Source organism: Lissotriton vulgaris, chromosome 8 (assembly GCF_964263255.1).
Source record: "Lissotriton vulgaris chromosome 8, aLisVul1.2, whole genome shotgun sequence".
Taxonomy (NCBI): domain Eukaryota; kingdom Metazoa; phylum Chordata; class Amphibia; order Caudata; family Salamandridae; genus Lissotriton; species Lissotriton vulgaris.
The window spans coordinates 469,099,253-469,117,757 of NC_141696.1; the positions used below are offsets into that span (position 1 = coordinate 469,099,253).

General features: G+C 40.2%; 1 protein-coding gene across 6 annotated transcripts in view; it reads left to right on the top strand.

Moving 5' to 3' along the window:
• Positions 1 to 18,505, top strand: part of REPS2 (RALBP1 associated Eps domain containing 2) — a 1,031,179-nt gene that overhangs the window by 562,500 nt on the left and 450,174 nt on the right. For all 6 annotated transcript variants that reach the window (XM_086934261.1, XM_086934263.1, XM_086934264.1 and 3 more), the window contains exon 8: positions 990 to 1,120. In XM_086934261.1, the coding sequence (XP_086790387.1) occupies positions 990 to 1,120 (131 nt within the window). The remainder of the gene's footprint in view (positions 1 to 989; positions 1,121 to 18,505) is intronic.

The following is an 18,505-nucleotide window of genomic DNA, read 5'->3' on the forward strand; positions in this document are numbered from 1 at the left end:
CACAAATGCGTTGGTGGGGGCTTTTGCCACACTTCAGTGATGAGTGCTCCTTTTATAAAATGGCCCCTTATTTTCAAGGTTGTGCATCAAGCCCAGTATACTTGTACTGGGATCTCCAACCGACTGTCAGACCAAGCCTCTCCAATGATAAACACAGCAGATGTACCCCACCGAGTGCAGCCTCACAGACCCTGCCCTTTGTCCACACCTGTCTTCTCCGGTGATCCATCTGAATACACCAAAGTGTTAAGCAGCCGGTCCTGTGCTGTGTACTGTATAGATAATGTGTGGGAGAGCTTGTGGGTAACTGGTGTCAATAGTAGATCACACTTCCCTTACCTTTTCCTTCTTTCTGAAGGAAGGATGATAATTGTGACTGTCCTCAGTTGTCACAATGCTGTCTTCCAGGATACTTGCAGACAATAGAGAGGTGCTAGGTAGGGAACCAAATATACCAATGCCTTGCAATACACATACAGACGGAAAAAATGGCAACACACACCAGTGCCTTGAAGAGAGGAAAAAGCAAATAATGCATACAAGACCAAATAGAAAAACTGAATATTGCAATAATCATAAAGTAGGCAACATGAAAACAGCAAAATTAGATATTGTAAGCGAACATCAAGAAGAAAAACAAAGTAATTGCCGATGGATAGAGAGAAACAAGGGACTGATAGAACACGGGAAAGAGAGGGTCCTTAAAAATTGGGCTGCAAAGACAAAAATTAATACAGACACGTCTGGTCACCAGTGCTGCTCATGTTCATGCTGTCTGACAAATGCTTCTCCACTGTCTTGGATTTGTAATGCACATATTTAAACAAAAGGACTTACAGTTAGTCTTTAAAGTGTGTTATAGGCTCCATGGATCAGTAGGGGCCACCGCTAAAACGGGAGTTCCTACCAAAACCTCCATATCCCACTTATCTGAAATTGTTCCTTCATGCGCATCCCTCTAAGATCTCGTTACTTTTTGTGTTTTTCAGGGAGCTTAGTGATGTCGACCGGGATGGCGCTCTTAACTTGTTGGAGTTCTGCGCTGCCTTTCACCTCATTGTTGCCAGGAAGAATGGGTACACCCTGCCAGAGACACTCCCTCAGACATTGTTGCCAGCAGGTAAGACTTGCCTAGGGCCATAGCTACAGGGAGGCCTGCTAGGGCCTCTGCCCAATGTGCTTTTTTGGGACCCTCCTAAATTACACTGATGGCAGACAGCTTGCAGGGTGCCAATCTAATTGAAGGGCTTCATTAATTTCGAAATAAGCAGAGCAAATGAGCTAAAGGGAATAAATATGGAGATCAGAGTTTACTCTTTCTTCAAGTCAGAGAGCCATATGTGTATAATAAAGCATATTCTGTCTAAATGGTGAGTTCCGCATTTAAGCACTCCAAAATAATAAGCTGCATAAGTGTTAAACACGCTTCTATGTAGTATTTGAAATACAGAGGGCTGGAAAGGTGGCTAAAATTAATCCTGGAAAATGTTCTATTACATACCTGATATTGCACCAGCCGATCAGGATGGCGCACGAGCCTATTTCTTTTTAGGATATTAATTACAGTGGATTCTGAGCCATAAAAGCTTTTTTTTAAATTGCTACCAAAGAATTAATTTTACAGCACACTTTTCTTGCCTTATTGGCTAAAATAATCGCAGTTTCCCACTCCTCAGAGACCACCCAGGCAGCATGTCTTAAAAGTCCATTTACTTGATTTACAAACGTGGGCCACATTTCTTTCCTACCCAGTTCATAAATACTGTCCACTTATATTTTGGTGCCTGCCACAGTCCATCCTATAGTGCACATCTGTGTGGAATAAAGTCTCCTCGTATAACCTTCAGTTTTCTAAAGAATAAAGCCTCCACTAGTTTTCATTTGTATCCACCCAAAAGTTCACAATTAGACTCAAACCATAAGGATTAACTTCTGCCAGCCCGTCACTGTAACCCATAGTAACATTCTGCGCACTTTTTCTTCTGGTAACCGCCTTTATTAAGACAAGACTGTGCAGCTTTTTCTTCAATTCTCTTTTTTAATAAATCACCTACACCTGAAATATTCACACGTGAGAGTGATGCCTACCTTGGGCAGTGTTCACGCGCTATTACCTCCAATGAATGCTGCTCCTAAATTAGATTACATAGCTAGATCTCTGGCTTCAAATATCTATACATATTTATTTTACGTAGCACTGAGTGTTAATCGCAGAAGCACAAGGCAAATACTATATTTGCTTCTATTTGTTTATTTATTGGATCGGAGTTTGATAAAGAAGGGCCGGCCTTTTTAAGTACATGGGCTTTTGCCAGAAATATTTGTAGGCACAGGTAACAACAGCCCCAGAATACGAGAGCAGAAGGCTGAAAACACAGTACCCACCAGCGCAGCCAGCAAGGCTGCTGACTCGTGCCCGGAATAAGAATTAGTACCCGGAAGTGTAAAATACACTCTGCAGCTACCTGACGTGGACGTGCCTGGGGCCTGTGGGGCAGATATCAAAGCTGCGTGGTGTAAAAACAAGCATGTGACTGTTGCCTCGAACAAAAAAATATCTATTGTCGATAAATAATGTTAATGCTGCGAATGTGGCGTGCGAAAAGAAGTTTGTCAGATGTAATGCAGTATGTATAGCTGATGCCAATGTAATGTACAGAGACTGTATCTCTCTTCATGCCTGTCCTAATCTTCTTCTGTTTCACCACTAATTTTTTATGTCCTTTCCCTCTTACATCTTTTGCGCTCTCAAAAAAACCTAATAGGGGCTAGCTATATATACAACAATGTATAAACGATTATTATTCGTCTTGGCTAACGCTTGTAAAAGTGTTTGTGGTTGTATTCTTTATAAAAATAAAAAAAATAAAAAAACCTGCTGATAAAGAGAGGAAAGGTACAATGAAAACATGTACAACCAATTAATATTTGAATCTGCACCCTTAAGAATCCATATGTTTGCAAACCTACTCCAAATGCAGGACTGGTGCTTCACTAGAATTTTTGCACCCACAGTTTGTGACTAAAAGACGTTCCTCTTTTATTATCCAAAATATGCTGCTGATGAAAATACGTCAGAAGGAATAATTGAGGCCTTGAGATTGATTTTATTTGACTTCAAATATATCAAATACACACATTTTTGTCAAAAATACAGAGCATCCTATTTTACATATTTTCTAAGCTATCGTGGATAGCGGTGGGAGAAATTGTATTTTCTTTCCGCGTAAGGCAGCTGGGAATTCGTCACATATTCACCTTTCTCAGAGGAATCTGTGATGATTTAAAATAAACATTGAAATGGCTGGTCTGCATCCGCAGTGCAAAGTTCTCACTCAAGGCTCACCGTACCCAGGTGAACTGTGAAAAAACTGTTTCCAGCATTGACAACCGGGTGATGCGAACTGCAAGTGTGGCCATACCCTAGTGTACTTGACGTCAGAGGTGATATACAGAAATGATTGGAGAGGGTCCGTTAGTAAGCTAAACTGTCACTGGGCACATGTGTTTGGCTTTGTCTGATTTTTGTACTTGTTTTATTTTATCTGCAGAGCAGCTCAGTTGAAATCAGGTCCACTGGAGTTTTTGTCAGGGTAGCACTACATTTTGCAGCAGGGTTGACTAAATTATGCGGCAAGAAAAGGCATATGTATGCGGCATAACAAGGCACATATATTTGTAGTGTTTCTTGATTTTTTTCAAATTTTTACACATGGTAATACTGTCTGGTCAAATATTTCACCTCATTAGTACCAGTTTAACACCAAATACAGAAATAAACAACTTAAAGATGACCTGTTGATCTTTGTGATAGGCCTTCAGCTGCGCGTGAACATATGCTGCAATGTTTTTAGTAACTTTTGATCCGTTTAAGCAATAAATGTTTTTTTGGTTAAAATCTACAGATTATGCACCAGATTATGTGGCAACTGTCAAATTCATTACTATGCAAAAAACGCCACAGCCCACAATCACATAATTCTAGTGGCCCTAGTTAAAATGGACCTGCTGTAACTAATACTGTCTGCACTTTTCCAACTGACACCCATATACTACACCTGAGCCATGCACTCACAAACACCGATTCTCTCACTAAAGCCTTTGGCAAAAGCATTACGTCTGCACAATTAAAACCTGTGTTGCACCTGCACCATACCTTAAGAATCTGACACCCACATTACACATGCATACATCAGTACTTCCCCTCATTATCACCCAGTGGCATCTGCACTCCACTCCAGGAATAGACACTGAGATCAGCATGCGCCTGCACTCACACTGCCCCTAGTCCAATTGCACCTGTACCAATAAGCAACGGCAAGACATCTTCCATCACCACTGGCTCCTACATTGTATTTGTCCTCACTGACCTTGCCCTACACCTTACTCATTGGCACCTAGAGTTCACCTACTTTTGCTCTTTCTTCACCCTGCATTGACACCGGTCTGGCACAAAGTGTCCTTCATGCTACTGTAGATTCCATCCCAGGGTCTTCGTACTATAGAAAAAAACCAGCATAGGAAACCAAATGCCCTCGTTCAACACTACATAACACCATACAACCCTAGAACACATCAGCCAACACCACATCATACTATATATTATGCCTCATGACACTGTATTGTACAATGTAACACCATACCACACCACACCATTACACTTGTTACAGAAACTATCAAACGCTATAACCCATTCCTCTTCACTGTGAAACATTACATCACACTGCACACCAGAATCAAACTACACTGCACTTCCTAACAGCAGATAGCATAATTTCCCATTATAGAAACCCACTGCATATTATAGTATCACCCCACATCACTCAGCATCATTATTTAACAAAGTACAGCGCAATACCACACCCTAAACCACAACAACCTCTACCTGAGGCTTCCAGAACCCACCATCAGTAAATTACAAAAAATGAACATTTTGTATTTCATAGAGTTGCCCATTTAAGCAAATTAGGTCATTTCTCTGAACCCAAATTGGCTACCTATAAAACTGAGAATTCATTTCATGGCACTCTGTTTGATGAATTACGTTTTTATGGAACAGAGAGGCCTGGCTAGCTTTTGGGTTATAGCCACTCTTACTCAAGATTACACAGATTCAATAAATTCCAGTGGGAGGACGCCAATTCCACTTTTAGGTCCACATTTATGGAACAAACTTCAATTGCCTTTAAGTCATTTAAGTCTCACGTTGCCTCCATAAAGCCAATTGGAGCCTTCCTATTCAGTTCATATTGCTTCTTTTATTTTTATGTTACTTGATCCAAACAATTATTGGCTGAGTCATTCTTAGTTTTCACTGTTCTTAAGCACCTTGTTACTGTTGGGTTAAATGTCACTGTTGGAGCTGGCCCTCTCTGCAGGGCCATTCCCAAACTTTTTGCCTTCATCCTCCTGTTTTCTGAACCTGTTTTTGTTGACTTTTAGATCTCAGTGCACTTTACCATTGCTAATCAGTACTAAAGTGCTTGTGCTTTCTCATCAAAACATGGCAGAATTGGCGTATACCCAGTTGCATATTTAATTTACTAGTAAGTCCGTTGTAAATTGGCACTACCTGTGCCCAGGGCCTGAAAATTAAATGCTACTAGTGGGCCTGCAGCACTGATTGTCACTCAGTTAGGTAGCCCTGTAAACATGTCTCAGGAATGCTGTTGCAGCCTGCATGTGCAGGTTTAAAACTGCCATTTTGACATGGCAAAATAAACCTTTTGCAGGTCTAACCCCTGATACATATAAGTCACCCCTAGGGTAGACCCTGGACAGCCAGATGGCAGGGTGTAGTGTAGTCAAAATGTTGGACATGTACTTTTTAGTTTTATATGTCCTAGTAGTGAAAAAGTCTTACATTTGTTTTTCACTACTGCAAGGCCTACCTCTCCTATTGGAAAATATTGGAGTTACCTTGTGACTTTTATTAAGTGATATCTTCCAAATGGGAGGAGGTAACCTGCTCATGTTTGGTGTCTTTGGGATTGTAATGAAATATCCTCTCTTATGGTATAGTAGGATTTTAAATTATAATTTTGAAAACGCTACATTTTAGAAAGAAGTTAGCATTTTCCTGCCTCAGCCAGTTAGTGCCTGCAGCCTGTCACTGTGTCACATGGCTGGGTGTAGTTGACAGTTTGTTTTTGTGTATTCCTCCTAGACAGCCCCACACAATACAGGGCTTAGGTGTGCCGGGATGGGCAATCACGGGCAGGATGGGAGGGCGGAGCTGGGAACAACCCTACTTACACTTGAATAAGCTGTTTCCTGCCTCCACCCTAAGGTTTTTTTTTATTAGGCAACAGTGGTCCTTAACTTATCATGAATTAAAGGAAAGAATATTTACAGACAACAATGTGTGCTATAAAGGGAATGAATCGAAGAGGCCGCAGGAACGAGGTACTCAGCGGCGTTCGTTCATACGTGATTATGATATGGTTGAGGGTAGCCGCGGGAATTGTCCAAGCGGCAAAACGATTTTAGTTCTTTTTAGGCTTAAATAGTCAAAACTATTTAAGCCTAAAAAGAACTAAAATCGTTAAAATATCAATGGTTTCCTGTAAAATATAAGAATCACTCATGGCTTAATTGTAATTCACATGATTACAATTTGGAAATAATTTATATGTTTTCTGTTGTTGTCTGTTCTTGGATATATCTTGTATGTATTGTGGTGTGAAAGTAGTGTGATTGACTGTTTAAATGTGATAATGAGGATATACATTTCATTTTCTGAATTTTGATTGTAAATAGATATTCAATTATATGTGATTTCATGTGTTGTGTTGTGTACATAAGGTCTTAAAAGATAAATTTGGTTCAATTTAATTTTCCAAACAAAAAATTAATAAATGAATGAAACAAAAAGAAACTTAAATAAAATCGAATCTGTTTGATCGAACTAAACATTTGTTTCAATTTCTAATGTTTAGTCAGAAATAAGGTGATCAATCATAGAACAGCACAAGAGCATAAAACAGCCACCTCATCACTGTGCTCCACCACAGACAACACCACAGCTAGCCATTTTCTTCCACTGCATCAACAATCAGCCCATCTCACCAAACCATACCATATCAATCCAAATCAAACACATCCACAACATTTTCGCCTATGTTACAGGCATAATCCATCGCCATAGAACTCCACACATCTAAGTCCAACATTTCACTCCATCCAGCCTAAGAGCTATTCCTCCACATAACGCCTTACCACACCGCTCATTACACCCAACCCCACAGCAGTCCACTGTGCCTAGCAACATGCTATACTTCTCCATTTAAAACTATATCAATATCACAAGTGACATATCGTGCCTGGTTTCATTAATCTCCTGAACATCATAGAACAGTGAATGCCATATCTCAAAATACTTCCAGACCATGCAGCACACACGACTATCCAGTCCACCCCCTAGCATAATGTCCCTATTACACCACACCTACCAACATCTCACCATCATGCCCCAACTGAACACAATCCAATACCATCTCTGAATAAGTAACAATGCCATTATACAAGTATCAAAGACAATAAATGATTACTATTGTATGAAAAACAAAAGCACAATAGCATACAATTTCCTCATAAGTGTCTATTTAGAAATCCCTGAAGTGCTAACTAGTAGATTTATTCCACTCACTGAATCTCAGTGGGTCATTAGTACATGTTCTCTAGTAAATAATCAGGTAATTGGAACAACCTGGTGACTTTACAGATGTGTAATATTCCCTTTCATTAATCACAATCTTCCCTAACACCTCTAACACACTATACTGTAAGCTATGCATTATGGGCTTTTGCTCTGTCAGTAAAATTGTTTCATAATGTGCAGACAATCCATGGTAAGGAACATTATTCAAGTTCCAATAATTGTTTGAAAACACTACCTCAGCTGATGCAAGGTATATGAAAGACCACAATACCTGAATAGCTTCAGAGAGAACCATGGATCTATACAATAGCTACATGGAATGTGTTGATTGGGAATGGGGCACTCCCCTCGTCCACGGCTGCTCTGTAAGAAAACCCTCATCCCCTAGGCCTTTCAGCCCCACATTTGTGGGCTAGGTATGGTCTATTGACACTACCAACCAAGAAAGACCATCCCCTGTGTAAAACAGCAACCTAAGTTTGTCCTCCTGAAGCATGAAGAGGAAAATCATGTGGCAGATGCTGAAAACAGACAACCATAGAGCAGTAAACCACACACATCGAAGCCCAGTGACACACCCCCACCATTATCATCATTGTACAAAGCAATCCACTACTACAGCGCACTCCTAAACATATTACCTCACTCAGATGCATAATACCACAGGACAATATACACCACATTCACAGCATATACCTTACACTGAAGTAACCTCCTCTTCACAGATGATCACACCAACCTGTCCAACTACTCAAGTGAAACACATAGTGACAACATGGATAATGCCTTCAACATTATACCATTCTTACACACCAAACATCACCTTATTTATTTATTTCTTTATTTATATACCACATAAGCCTCCTTACAGCACATCTGCATGACACAATCTGTCCACCCAAACACTTATATGCATGGGGTGTTTACCATTTACATGAACCATGCTCTCTTCCCCTGTGTCTGAGAAATCTGAGGGAACTTTCTTCCTTTAGAAAAGGACTGAAGTCCCATCTCTTCCCCAGGGCAGTGTAATCTTGTGATTGCGTAAAGTTAGGTAGAGTCAAAGTGCCAGGATACCCTCTGGGTGACAGTCTGCGCTATAAAAGTACGCAATACATACATACATACATACATGCTGTGTAACCTCTTCTAGCTAGGTTTGAGCTATGTAGATAAATTAATTAACATAGCTCATAAATACTTGCCATCTTGAAATTACTCTTTCTCTCTCACACATGCACACTCACCAGAACATAATAAACAGAACATCCCACATACATCAAAGACAATATAGATATGCTATAGAATAGGCTAATATGTTTCCAACAGCACATGCCACTAAGAAACAACACCCAAAAGAGCACACCAGACAGAACATTTGACACACACTATTTCATCTCAAACATTCCACCAACACCAGGCATATAGACTACCCCTAATCACCAGGCAAAGGGCATGGTACTGATCCAGCGCTCTGATTGAAAAAACTGTCTCACAAACGCTACTTATCACCTCAATACTCACCATTAAACTTCAGACACATTTTCAGGCCCATAACACCTAATGAGACAATTTTTTTGAGCAACTTAATCAGGTGATTTGATTAATAATTCTATTCACAAAATATTTACATTACTATATACAACTGCAGTTTGTCTTACCATGGTTTTATAACATTTATTTCCTATTAAACAAATCACTTAAGGCGATTGGATCAACTGATGGAAACCAGACCATGAATAAACAAGACCAGCTTGTCTTTTCAAATCTATTTTTATTATCTTTATTATTCATAAGAGAAAAGCTTTAACGTTTTAGAGTCTTTATTTTATAGCAAATAAAAAGCAGCATTTTAATAAGGAAATTAATTTTAAACTGACATTCAAAGTAAGCTCAAAGACATGAATTATTAGCAAAATAACAGTTTCCCATTCCCAAAATCTATTTCCCCGTCTATTTCTTACTTTACCTAAAAGGAAAAATCAATTAAAGTCTCCTGTCCTTACATGCGCCAAAGGTCCATCAGCATGTCACGATACTGTCACGAATCGGAAAGTAAGAGTTTTTCCTTGCTCGTAGTGTCAGACTTTATACCTTTCTCTCTAGCTAAACTTTCTACATTTTACATTCTTTTCAGTAAATCCAAGCTTTTCATTGGCCGTTCTGTGTCAGAGCACGATAAAATTATTAAATCATCCGACTCTTCATATAAGCCCCTATTGTCTTTCATTTCCACGTCTTTGACTTCCTCAAAAAGGTTACTTTTTTCTTCGAGCTCCGAACGTCAACTTCCTAACCTCGGCAGACATTACAAGTTCCTGTCCTTGGGTCATCTTTCCATGAGCACATTTGACATGACCCAAAAAATTGCTTTTTAATTCAGATTGTCAATGCAGTAAAAATCTTCACTGCTGCGCATGTGCAACACGCTCCACTCTGGACAAGGTTTCACGTCTGCAGCTCTGTCAGCCATGTTCTCTGAACCATATTTAGGCCTCACTTTGGAAACTATTATTAAACAAACACAAAACATCAATTAATTAAAGAATTGAAACACATTCTGTTACCCTCCCCCTTGATTAATAAATCCTGTTAATTCTGTTACCTAGCAGAAGCACATAAATGCAGCTTTATAGTTACCTCTCCTTTTTGAATGGCAGGAACTCCATGAGCCTTTATCACGAAAGACATAACATAAGCACATAAAATAAGCACATACCATCAATTTGACTTCCACATTTAATACTGACAAAGACAATAGACAAGGTTAGTTTATTATTATTTTTTTTTCACTTGCAACATAAAGCACATTAGTTTTATCCCGCGTGTACTGATGATTGCATTTTTAAACTAAGTTGATTAATTAATTTAATCACAAGCTTGTTAATTAAATTAATTGATATGGAAATCAATTTCACAAGTTTGAACAAAATCTTGTTATTTACCTTGCTCCATCAGTACTGTGTTAAAAGATGCTTAAGGGATTAGTAAAAGTTCTGTTATGGGACTTGCACCATTCTTGGGGAATATATTATATTCTACACATTCTCTAACAGGCTTTGGTGCAGCTTTCTTCAGCTGTTGGCATCTTTGCCTCAGAAACCTTCAGTCATTGACTTGATACATTTTCAATTACACCTTGGATCAGCTCATAGGAATATTTTTGCCTTGTCTTCCTATCCCCTGCATGGCCATATTGTTCCATCTATTTGAATGCATGAGAAGTACACTTTCTTCACACACTTATGGACAGAGGTACAACCCTATTTGGATGCGCAAATGGGTTTGCGACCCGTTTGCCCATGCAAAATCTAATATGGCCATGTACAATCCCTATTTAGCGAGTCCCAATTTTTTTGCGACTCGCTAAACAGGAATTGTGAGTCGCTATTAGGAAGGGGAGTTCGAAGGGCGCCCCTTCCTAATAGCAAGTCAGAGGCCTATGTAAGAACGTTTTGTGATTGCAATTGTGGTTGCAAAACACTCGCAATTTACCGCCCTCTTCAAGAGGGTGGTAAAGCACTCGCAAATGGAAAGGGGTCCCAAGGGGACACCTTCCCCTTTGCGAATGCAGGGAAATAATTTTTTAGGGGCAGACAGTGGTCCCAGGGACCACTACCTGCCCTTAAAAAATGAAATCAAACGTTTCATTTTTCTTTTTTTAAATGCATCCCATTTTCCTTTAACCCCTTCGACGCTGATGACGAGCTGGGCTCGTCATGGCGTAGCCCGCTCGCACGCTGATGACGAGCCCAGCTCGTCACGTAACATGCGTTTTCGCAAAACCCAGCGTGCGAGCGGAATTCCGCTAGCGCGCATGCGGTTAAGGAAAACGGGATGCATTAAAAAAAAAAACTACTTTATTTAAAAGCAGTCTCAGACATGGAAGTCTGCTGAGCCCAGCAGGCCACCATACCAGGGAGGGCCAGCCATTCCTAATGGGGCCGCAAATTGCGAGTGCCTCATTAATATGCACGAGGCATGCAATTTGTGACTCCATTAGGAATCGCTAACACTGTCTCAGACACTGTTGTACGTGGCATTTAGCGCAATTTGCGAGTCGCTAAAAGACATGGTCGTACATCTGGCCCTTAATCTTTTATTTCATCTTTACACACAGCAGTGATATATATTTGTAAATGAATTGCACTTTAACAATCAAGCATTTGTTTTTGATTGCTTTTTCGTCAGCATTCAAGTGTGTTTCAATTCTATTGTCTTTGCCAGTGCTTGGTATTAACTAGTTTTCCCATGTATACATTTGCATTGTCTATAGGCAACAAAGTAAATCACCCAACGGGCGGTGTAGTGTTAAAATGTAACACATAATTTACAAAAATAGTATTTGTATCTCCTTGTATCTCCTGTTACAGTTATTTAAAAGTTGTAACAGTTTCATTACTCTGATATTTAATGGAAAAAAGACGAGCAGTGACTGGTTTTGTTTTTGTCAGTCCATGAGTGTTACTCCAGCCGTTGCAACTGATAAAAGCCAAACAATAATTGATGTCACAGCGAGGCTGACAGCGAGGGGCGATCATGCTGAAAACTCTGGAAATCGATGCATATCATTATCCGTTTCACTATCCGGAAGCTAGTTTGCTATCTGCTACATTTCTTAGCAGGAGAGACAAGCCTATATTAAACGTTTGTCACGATTTTTGGTAGCACGTAATTCAATTTTCTTTATGCTCATCAGTGCTTAGTTTGTGCTGGTGGTTTCTGGTGCTCAGCACCGGCACTTAATCATCAACACCAACGCTATAGTTTCATTAGCACCAGGATACACTCATTTTTGGTAGGCACGGGGAGATTAAGTTATTTGCCCTCAATCACAGGATGTTGAGCCAATGCCGTTGACTCGAACCTGGCCCCCCAGCAACAAGGTCCGCAGCTCTGGCCATTACGCCTCACCCTCTTCCCACTTCCTGGCTAGTAGTAGGCTCTGTTTTAGGCGGCGCTAAAAGGAGAAATGGGCTGGTGCAAGCTGCCTCCTGTCGAAAGCCCTGGCACTTATGTTTTTTTACAAATGAATCACTAGTCATGGTCATTTATGCCTCTCAACACCAATGCAGCCCTTACATAAACAACTAACGAACTTGGTGCATTATTTTGCGAAACAACTTTTTATTAACGTTTTTCAATTTAAAACGTTTGCATCATGTCTGTGTCTAAAATTGACAGTCCGTCCTACATGCACCTTGTAGAGACCTATTAATATTGCACCAGCGCGAAGCGATTGTCCTATTTATTTCAATGATTAGAACCACTTCTTAATTCAGTAGATAAACTCTCTAGGCCAATGCTTCTCAAACCTTTTAGACCCTTAACCCTTTACTTTAATACAACAAACTTTCGAGACTCACCTAGCTTTAATGGACATGAGGCAGGCAACATTCTAATGTAACTAAAGCATTGTGTGGTAGCGCATTGGCATTTTCCGGCAGTACATTTTTCATTGAAATGGTCACTAAATTTGCACAGACATACAGTTTTACTGATTAAACTACATTGCACACACATTATAACGTGTGATAATCGGGCTTCAATTAATATTATTTGTACTTCACCAAGTAATGTGTCTTGATTTGTTCTGACCCTATTAAAATCTTTGTGCCTGTCAGACTTCGGAATCACAAAAAAAGTGCTTAATTGTTAGTCTCCTAACTGCTGAATGTGTGCATCCTTCCTTTCTGGCAGATCCCAAATGATCAAAATAGCGAACAGTCTTTCACCTCCTGTGGCGGTAGGTCAAGGTGTTCCCCAAGGCTCGATACTTGCTCCCACACTGTTCAATCTCTATTTAGAACCACTGGGAAATCTCCTAAGTAAATCCGGGATTCACTATCATCTTTATGCTGACGACACTCAACTCTACCTCAAGATTGCCTCTACTCACGATCTTTCCATCCTAAGCTCCACTCTCAACTCCATTCAAAACTGGATGTCAACTCATCAACTGATTCTGAATCCCTCCAAAACTGAATTCCTCCTCTTCTCCTCCTCACTCTCTCCTCCCCCGGTTCAATCATGGATGGATCAGATGAATCTACTAAACAATAAACCCATCATTGTCGACAGCGCCAAATCCCTTGGTGTCATACTAGACAAAAAACTTAATCTAATTCCCCACATCAATTCCATTGCGAAATCAGCTCGATACCAACTGCGCCTTCTTTGGGGAATCCGTCGCTTCTTCGCGGAGCGGGACCTTATAACCCTGGTGCAAGCACTGGTCCTCTCCAGACTCGACTACTGCAATTCTCTTCTTACTGGCCTCCCCAAATCCCACGTGCCCCCACTTAAGTCTGTTTTCCACTCAGCAACTCGTTTCATTTATGGGGCCAAAAGAAGCGATCACATCACACCGATGTTATCTACCCTCCGCTGGCTTCCCTTGGAGGCTAGAGCTATCTACAAGACCGCTTGTATCACCCACAAAGCCCTGCACTCCTCTTCTCCTCTCTACCTGGCGAATAAACTGAAACTCTCTGGAGGTTCTAGACCTTCACGCAATGCGGAGAATCTACTGCTTGAACCTCCCACTTTCAAGAAGGAAAGAACGATGGCCCAATCATTTTCAGGCAACGCAGTGAGAATCTGGAACTCATTGCCGCCTCAGCTCCGGACCACAGCCTCCTCCCAGGCCTTTAAAAGGGACCTCAAAGCTCTCCTCCTCCAGAGACACCTCCAAAAGTAACTCTCTTCTGTCTGTAGGAAGATCTCCCACTACTGATAATTTCTACTTCTCATGTCCATGGAAGTGCCTTCCCAGTGTGTTCTTGCGGTTAGAGTGTTTGCCTTTTATTGCAGTATTATCCATGTACTTGTGTTTGGTACCCTCTTGCAACTTGCACTCACCACTTTGCCCCTGTAACACACGGTTTGCTTCCTCTCACAGGTTTTTTACCTTTGATACTTGCACAAGTGCTACTTTTGCCTACGTAATCGTTTGTTCTTGTGCTTGAGTGTGTAACATATACTGCAGTATTATACCACAAATTATACTCTATTTTCTCTTGTAGCCTGCACACTTGTCACTTTTCCCTCCTGAGCACTTTTTACTACCTCATGTATTTTTGGTAGCCCACATTTTTACTACCTCATGTATTTTGTTTGCTCACAAGTGTCACAATTACCTTGTCTACCTCATGTATTTTTGGTTTCTCACAATTTTTACTACCTCATGTATTCTTGGTTGCTCACAATTATCACTTTACCGTATGTAACATAACGAATGCCTCTGCAATCTGTTGCTCGTGTAACGTTCTCAGTTTGTATCTTTTCTGTTCCTATTGTGAAGCGCTCTGACACCTTCGGGTAAAGTCCGCGCTATATAAAATTGCATAAATAAATAAATAAATAAATAAATTGTTCATTTACAGGTATTTACATTTTGTTGTGTGTTAGGAAAAAATGACACCGTGCAGCCTTTCCTTTCACACTTCATGTACTCTAACAAGCTTGCCACATAATTTGCTTTACTTTTCTTTCTCTGACTGAAAAGTTATAGAAGTTTGTAAACACCTGTCCCCATGTTAACGAAAATAAGCCGAAGTAGAAATAGCTGACATTTGACCTCTGTCTTTGAAGCGCAGCACATGAGACAACAAAAATACAGAACATAAAGGAATCTTTATATATTGCTTCGACTTTCACACCACACCCACCAAAAATGGGTTTGCAATCCACCAGTTGGACCAGGACCCACAATTTGGGAAACACTGCTGTATGGCATTAATTACAATAAACATTTACTGTCAGTTATAGTCATTGCGCAAGGAGGAGATTCATTGGGTGGAAATTGGAGATTACGCATCAATAATTGGCAAACTTCAAGATGCCCTGTAAGCTTCTCATCCCTCCTGGTGCATTATTACAGTGCAGAAAAGTATGACGCTAAAATTATGGGAAAATCAGGTTCATTTGTTTAAGTGAACTCCCATGTTTATTTTAAGCGACCTTCCACTGATATAGTTGCAGTCGAATAGATATTTGGTGACTTATTTTCAAAGACAAGGAATGTAGCGCCAGTCTTGCAGGTCTTACTCTGTCCCTTAGGCTATGGTCTGGCCTCAGGAATGTGAAGGTTGAGAACACAGTGCCCAGCTCTCACTTGCATCAGTGTCCTTTTTCCAAATAATCACAATATTATCTTGTGTGGTCAAATCAATGATGTTACTCTTTTTAGCATCTGTCTCATATTTGTCCTCCTCTGTCTCTTACTGGTTTGAACGCTGACTCTACTCTCTCTCCTGCTTTTGTCCTTCCTCACTCAGTCCATCCTTCATGACACAACATTGTTATCTATTTCATTTTTTTCTAGTCGTTTGTCATTTTCAATGCCGTATTCCTGTCTCGTATACTTTCAGGAACAAGAGTCTCAGATACCTGTGTATTCTGAGAAATTCAGATGCTGTCAGTAGGTACCCCATCATATACCTACCCCACAGCCTTTGCAAAACTAAGCAAATAGATAGAAATAGATAGAAATAGATAGAAATTCAACAGTGGTCTCAAAAACTGTTCTGTGGTGGAATGTCCGAAATTAGAAGAGTTATAAGGTCAAAAACCAACAAACGAAATAGAGGATTAGTATGCTTATGCCTTGGAAGCAAACAAGAAGAGCAGCATGGTCTTTGAGGAGTGCAGATGACCTATGGTAGTACTATTGCAATTGTAGGGCCCAGTTAGTGGACAAACACTTTTTTCTATTGTGGAATATTTTTATTCTTGAGCCAATTTTTTTTTTACAACTGATAAACAGTAAAGGTCAGTCTACTTCTATGGTGCAGGTTGTGAAACCACCACTCCAAAGCCATATCCTAAGGCACCAGTCTGGAGGTAGAATGGTTACCTGACCCCAGGGCAAGCCAGAACAAGGGTCCTACAAAGACTGCCTTTTAAGCTTATGTAGGCTTGTTTAGCGGCCTGAAATACTTAATCCAAACAATGAGTTCTTTGTTTTCATAGACAGTCAGAAAGGGGACTGTCAGTAGATGTATATATGGGAAACAAATGCATATCATAATTCCACAAGGCCAAGGAAAGCGTGGAACTGTTTTTTGTTTTCGAGAAAGATTTGGACTTGATGGACTCATATTTGTCTACATGAGATTTGATGAAACTCCCCATCACCCACCTGCCCAATTAACCAATTCTAAATATGTGACTTCAGTGGCTGCTATGAAGGGCTTATGTAGGATTTGCAAATAGGCCTGTAGTTATGATGGCATTAAGGACTATCCTAAGATGGACAAGATGCCTTTCCCAATCTTTTGCTGTATACAATGACAGCATCCAAGTACACTTTATGAGATGCTAAGATGATCTACGAACATCACTGATGATCCAATGGTTATAATAGTATATTGAATGACTCTTTTTTGAACAACTGTTGAAGCGATCTGCCAGTTTCCCTTTGTGAGATCACTTCTGAGTAGGTAAACCACCTTTCCGGGTTGTTGTATAATTTCATTCACTCTAGACATTGGATGAGAGCCAAATTTGGAGATGGCATTAAATCAGTACAAAATCTAATTCTCCAATCCGATTTAGGCACCAACGTTATCAGGGAGTCCAATAAACTGCAAGAAGGTTCAGTAACTCTAATTTGTAATGTATTCTTTCTCTGTTTCAGATCTTGCTGCTCTATGAGCTACTCGGCAAGCTCTGGGTGTTCTGTATGATATTTGTCTTACTATTTTATGGATTCATATAGAATATGGTTTTGTATTAGATTAGTTAGGTCAGGAGTATCTGAAAAAGGGCAGAAAGAGAAGTCCTCTAGTAGTCTTTGTAAGTCTCCCCTCTGTAAGGGAGATAAAAAGGATCAAATAAGAACCAGTGTTTTTCCACTAGATGGAAATTGAATATTTTAGGAAATCTGGCCAGTAATAAATACAAATACATGCTCTTTAGCAGTTCCAACTATTTGTTTAACATGTTAACATGGAACGTTTGTTCATCTTGTCTCCTATATGATAATGCCACTCTGTAGGAAACGTCATGTTCACTGTGTAAGCAGTGCTTTATTTGTAAGGAAATAAGTGCAGGGGCCGAGTTGATTCTCATAATACTATCGGGCCGCTGCCGACCGTTAGGGTCGCCGAATACGAAGACTTTCTGTGTCACCTCTTGCCTCTTTCATCCAATAACATACTCTCTTTGCTCCTATATTTCACTCTTATTGGTATCTTTTCATCTATGGACCACTGTTTTTCTGCCCCTCTGCTTTCTCCTTCTTTCTCCCTTCTCTGCCTTATTGTCTCTTGTTCTGTGTCAAAGTCTGATGACTAGAAATAACTTCTGTTGATGAATCTCCGTATCTATGCCTAAATGTTCCAGGATAATTTTTGATAAATTCCTCATATAGAGTGGTGGTGTCTGGATTAACATCATGGTAGGCAAAGCTCACAAAGGAGCAACATATTGTCCCCACCTCTCTTGTGGTCTTGTGGTGTTTTGAGGTACTCTTAATTTGGGAAATAAAAATTCAGGGTCTTCTCCCCATACTTTTGCAACACATCTATGAGTACTTTGGGATGAAACCTTATGTTTGCAATGATGTCATAAAGACAGAGAAAAGCCACATCTTGAAATTATTTATGTATATCTTTTGTGCCTGTGTTTTCAAAGCTCTCCGGAGGACTGCTCTATCAGTTTGTGCCAGTTGGGTTGCCTATTCGAGAATAAGTTCAAGGGTCCCTTCCCCACTGTTAATTGTTGTACCACCGCATCACATTTGATGGTTTTGATCCCATTCCTGGCACCTTCTATTGCAGTGCAGAAAGGGGGGCACTAGAATTATGGAAAATGCAGGTCTTTCCGCTGGTGGCACCTGTA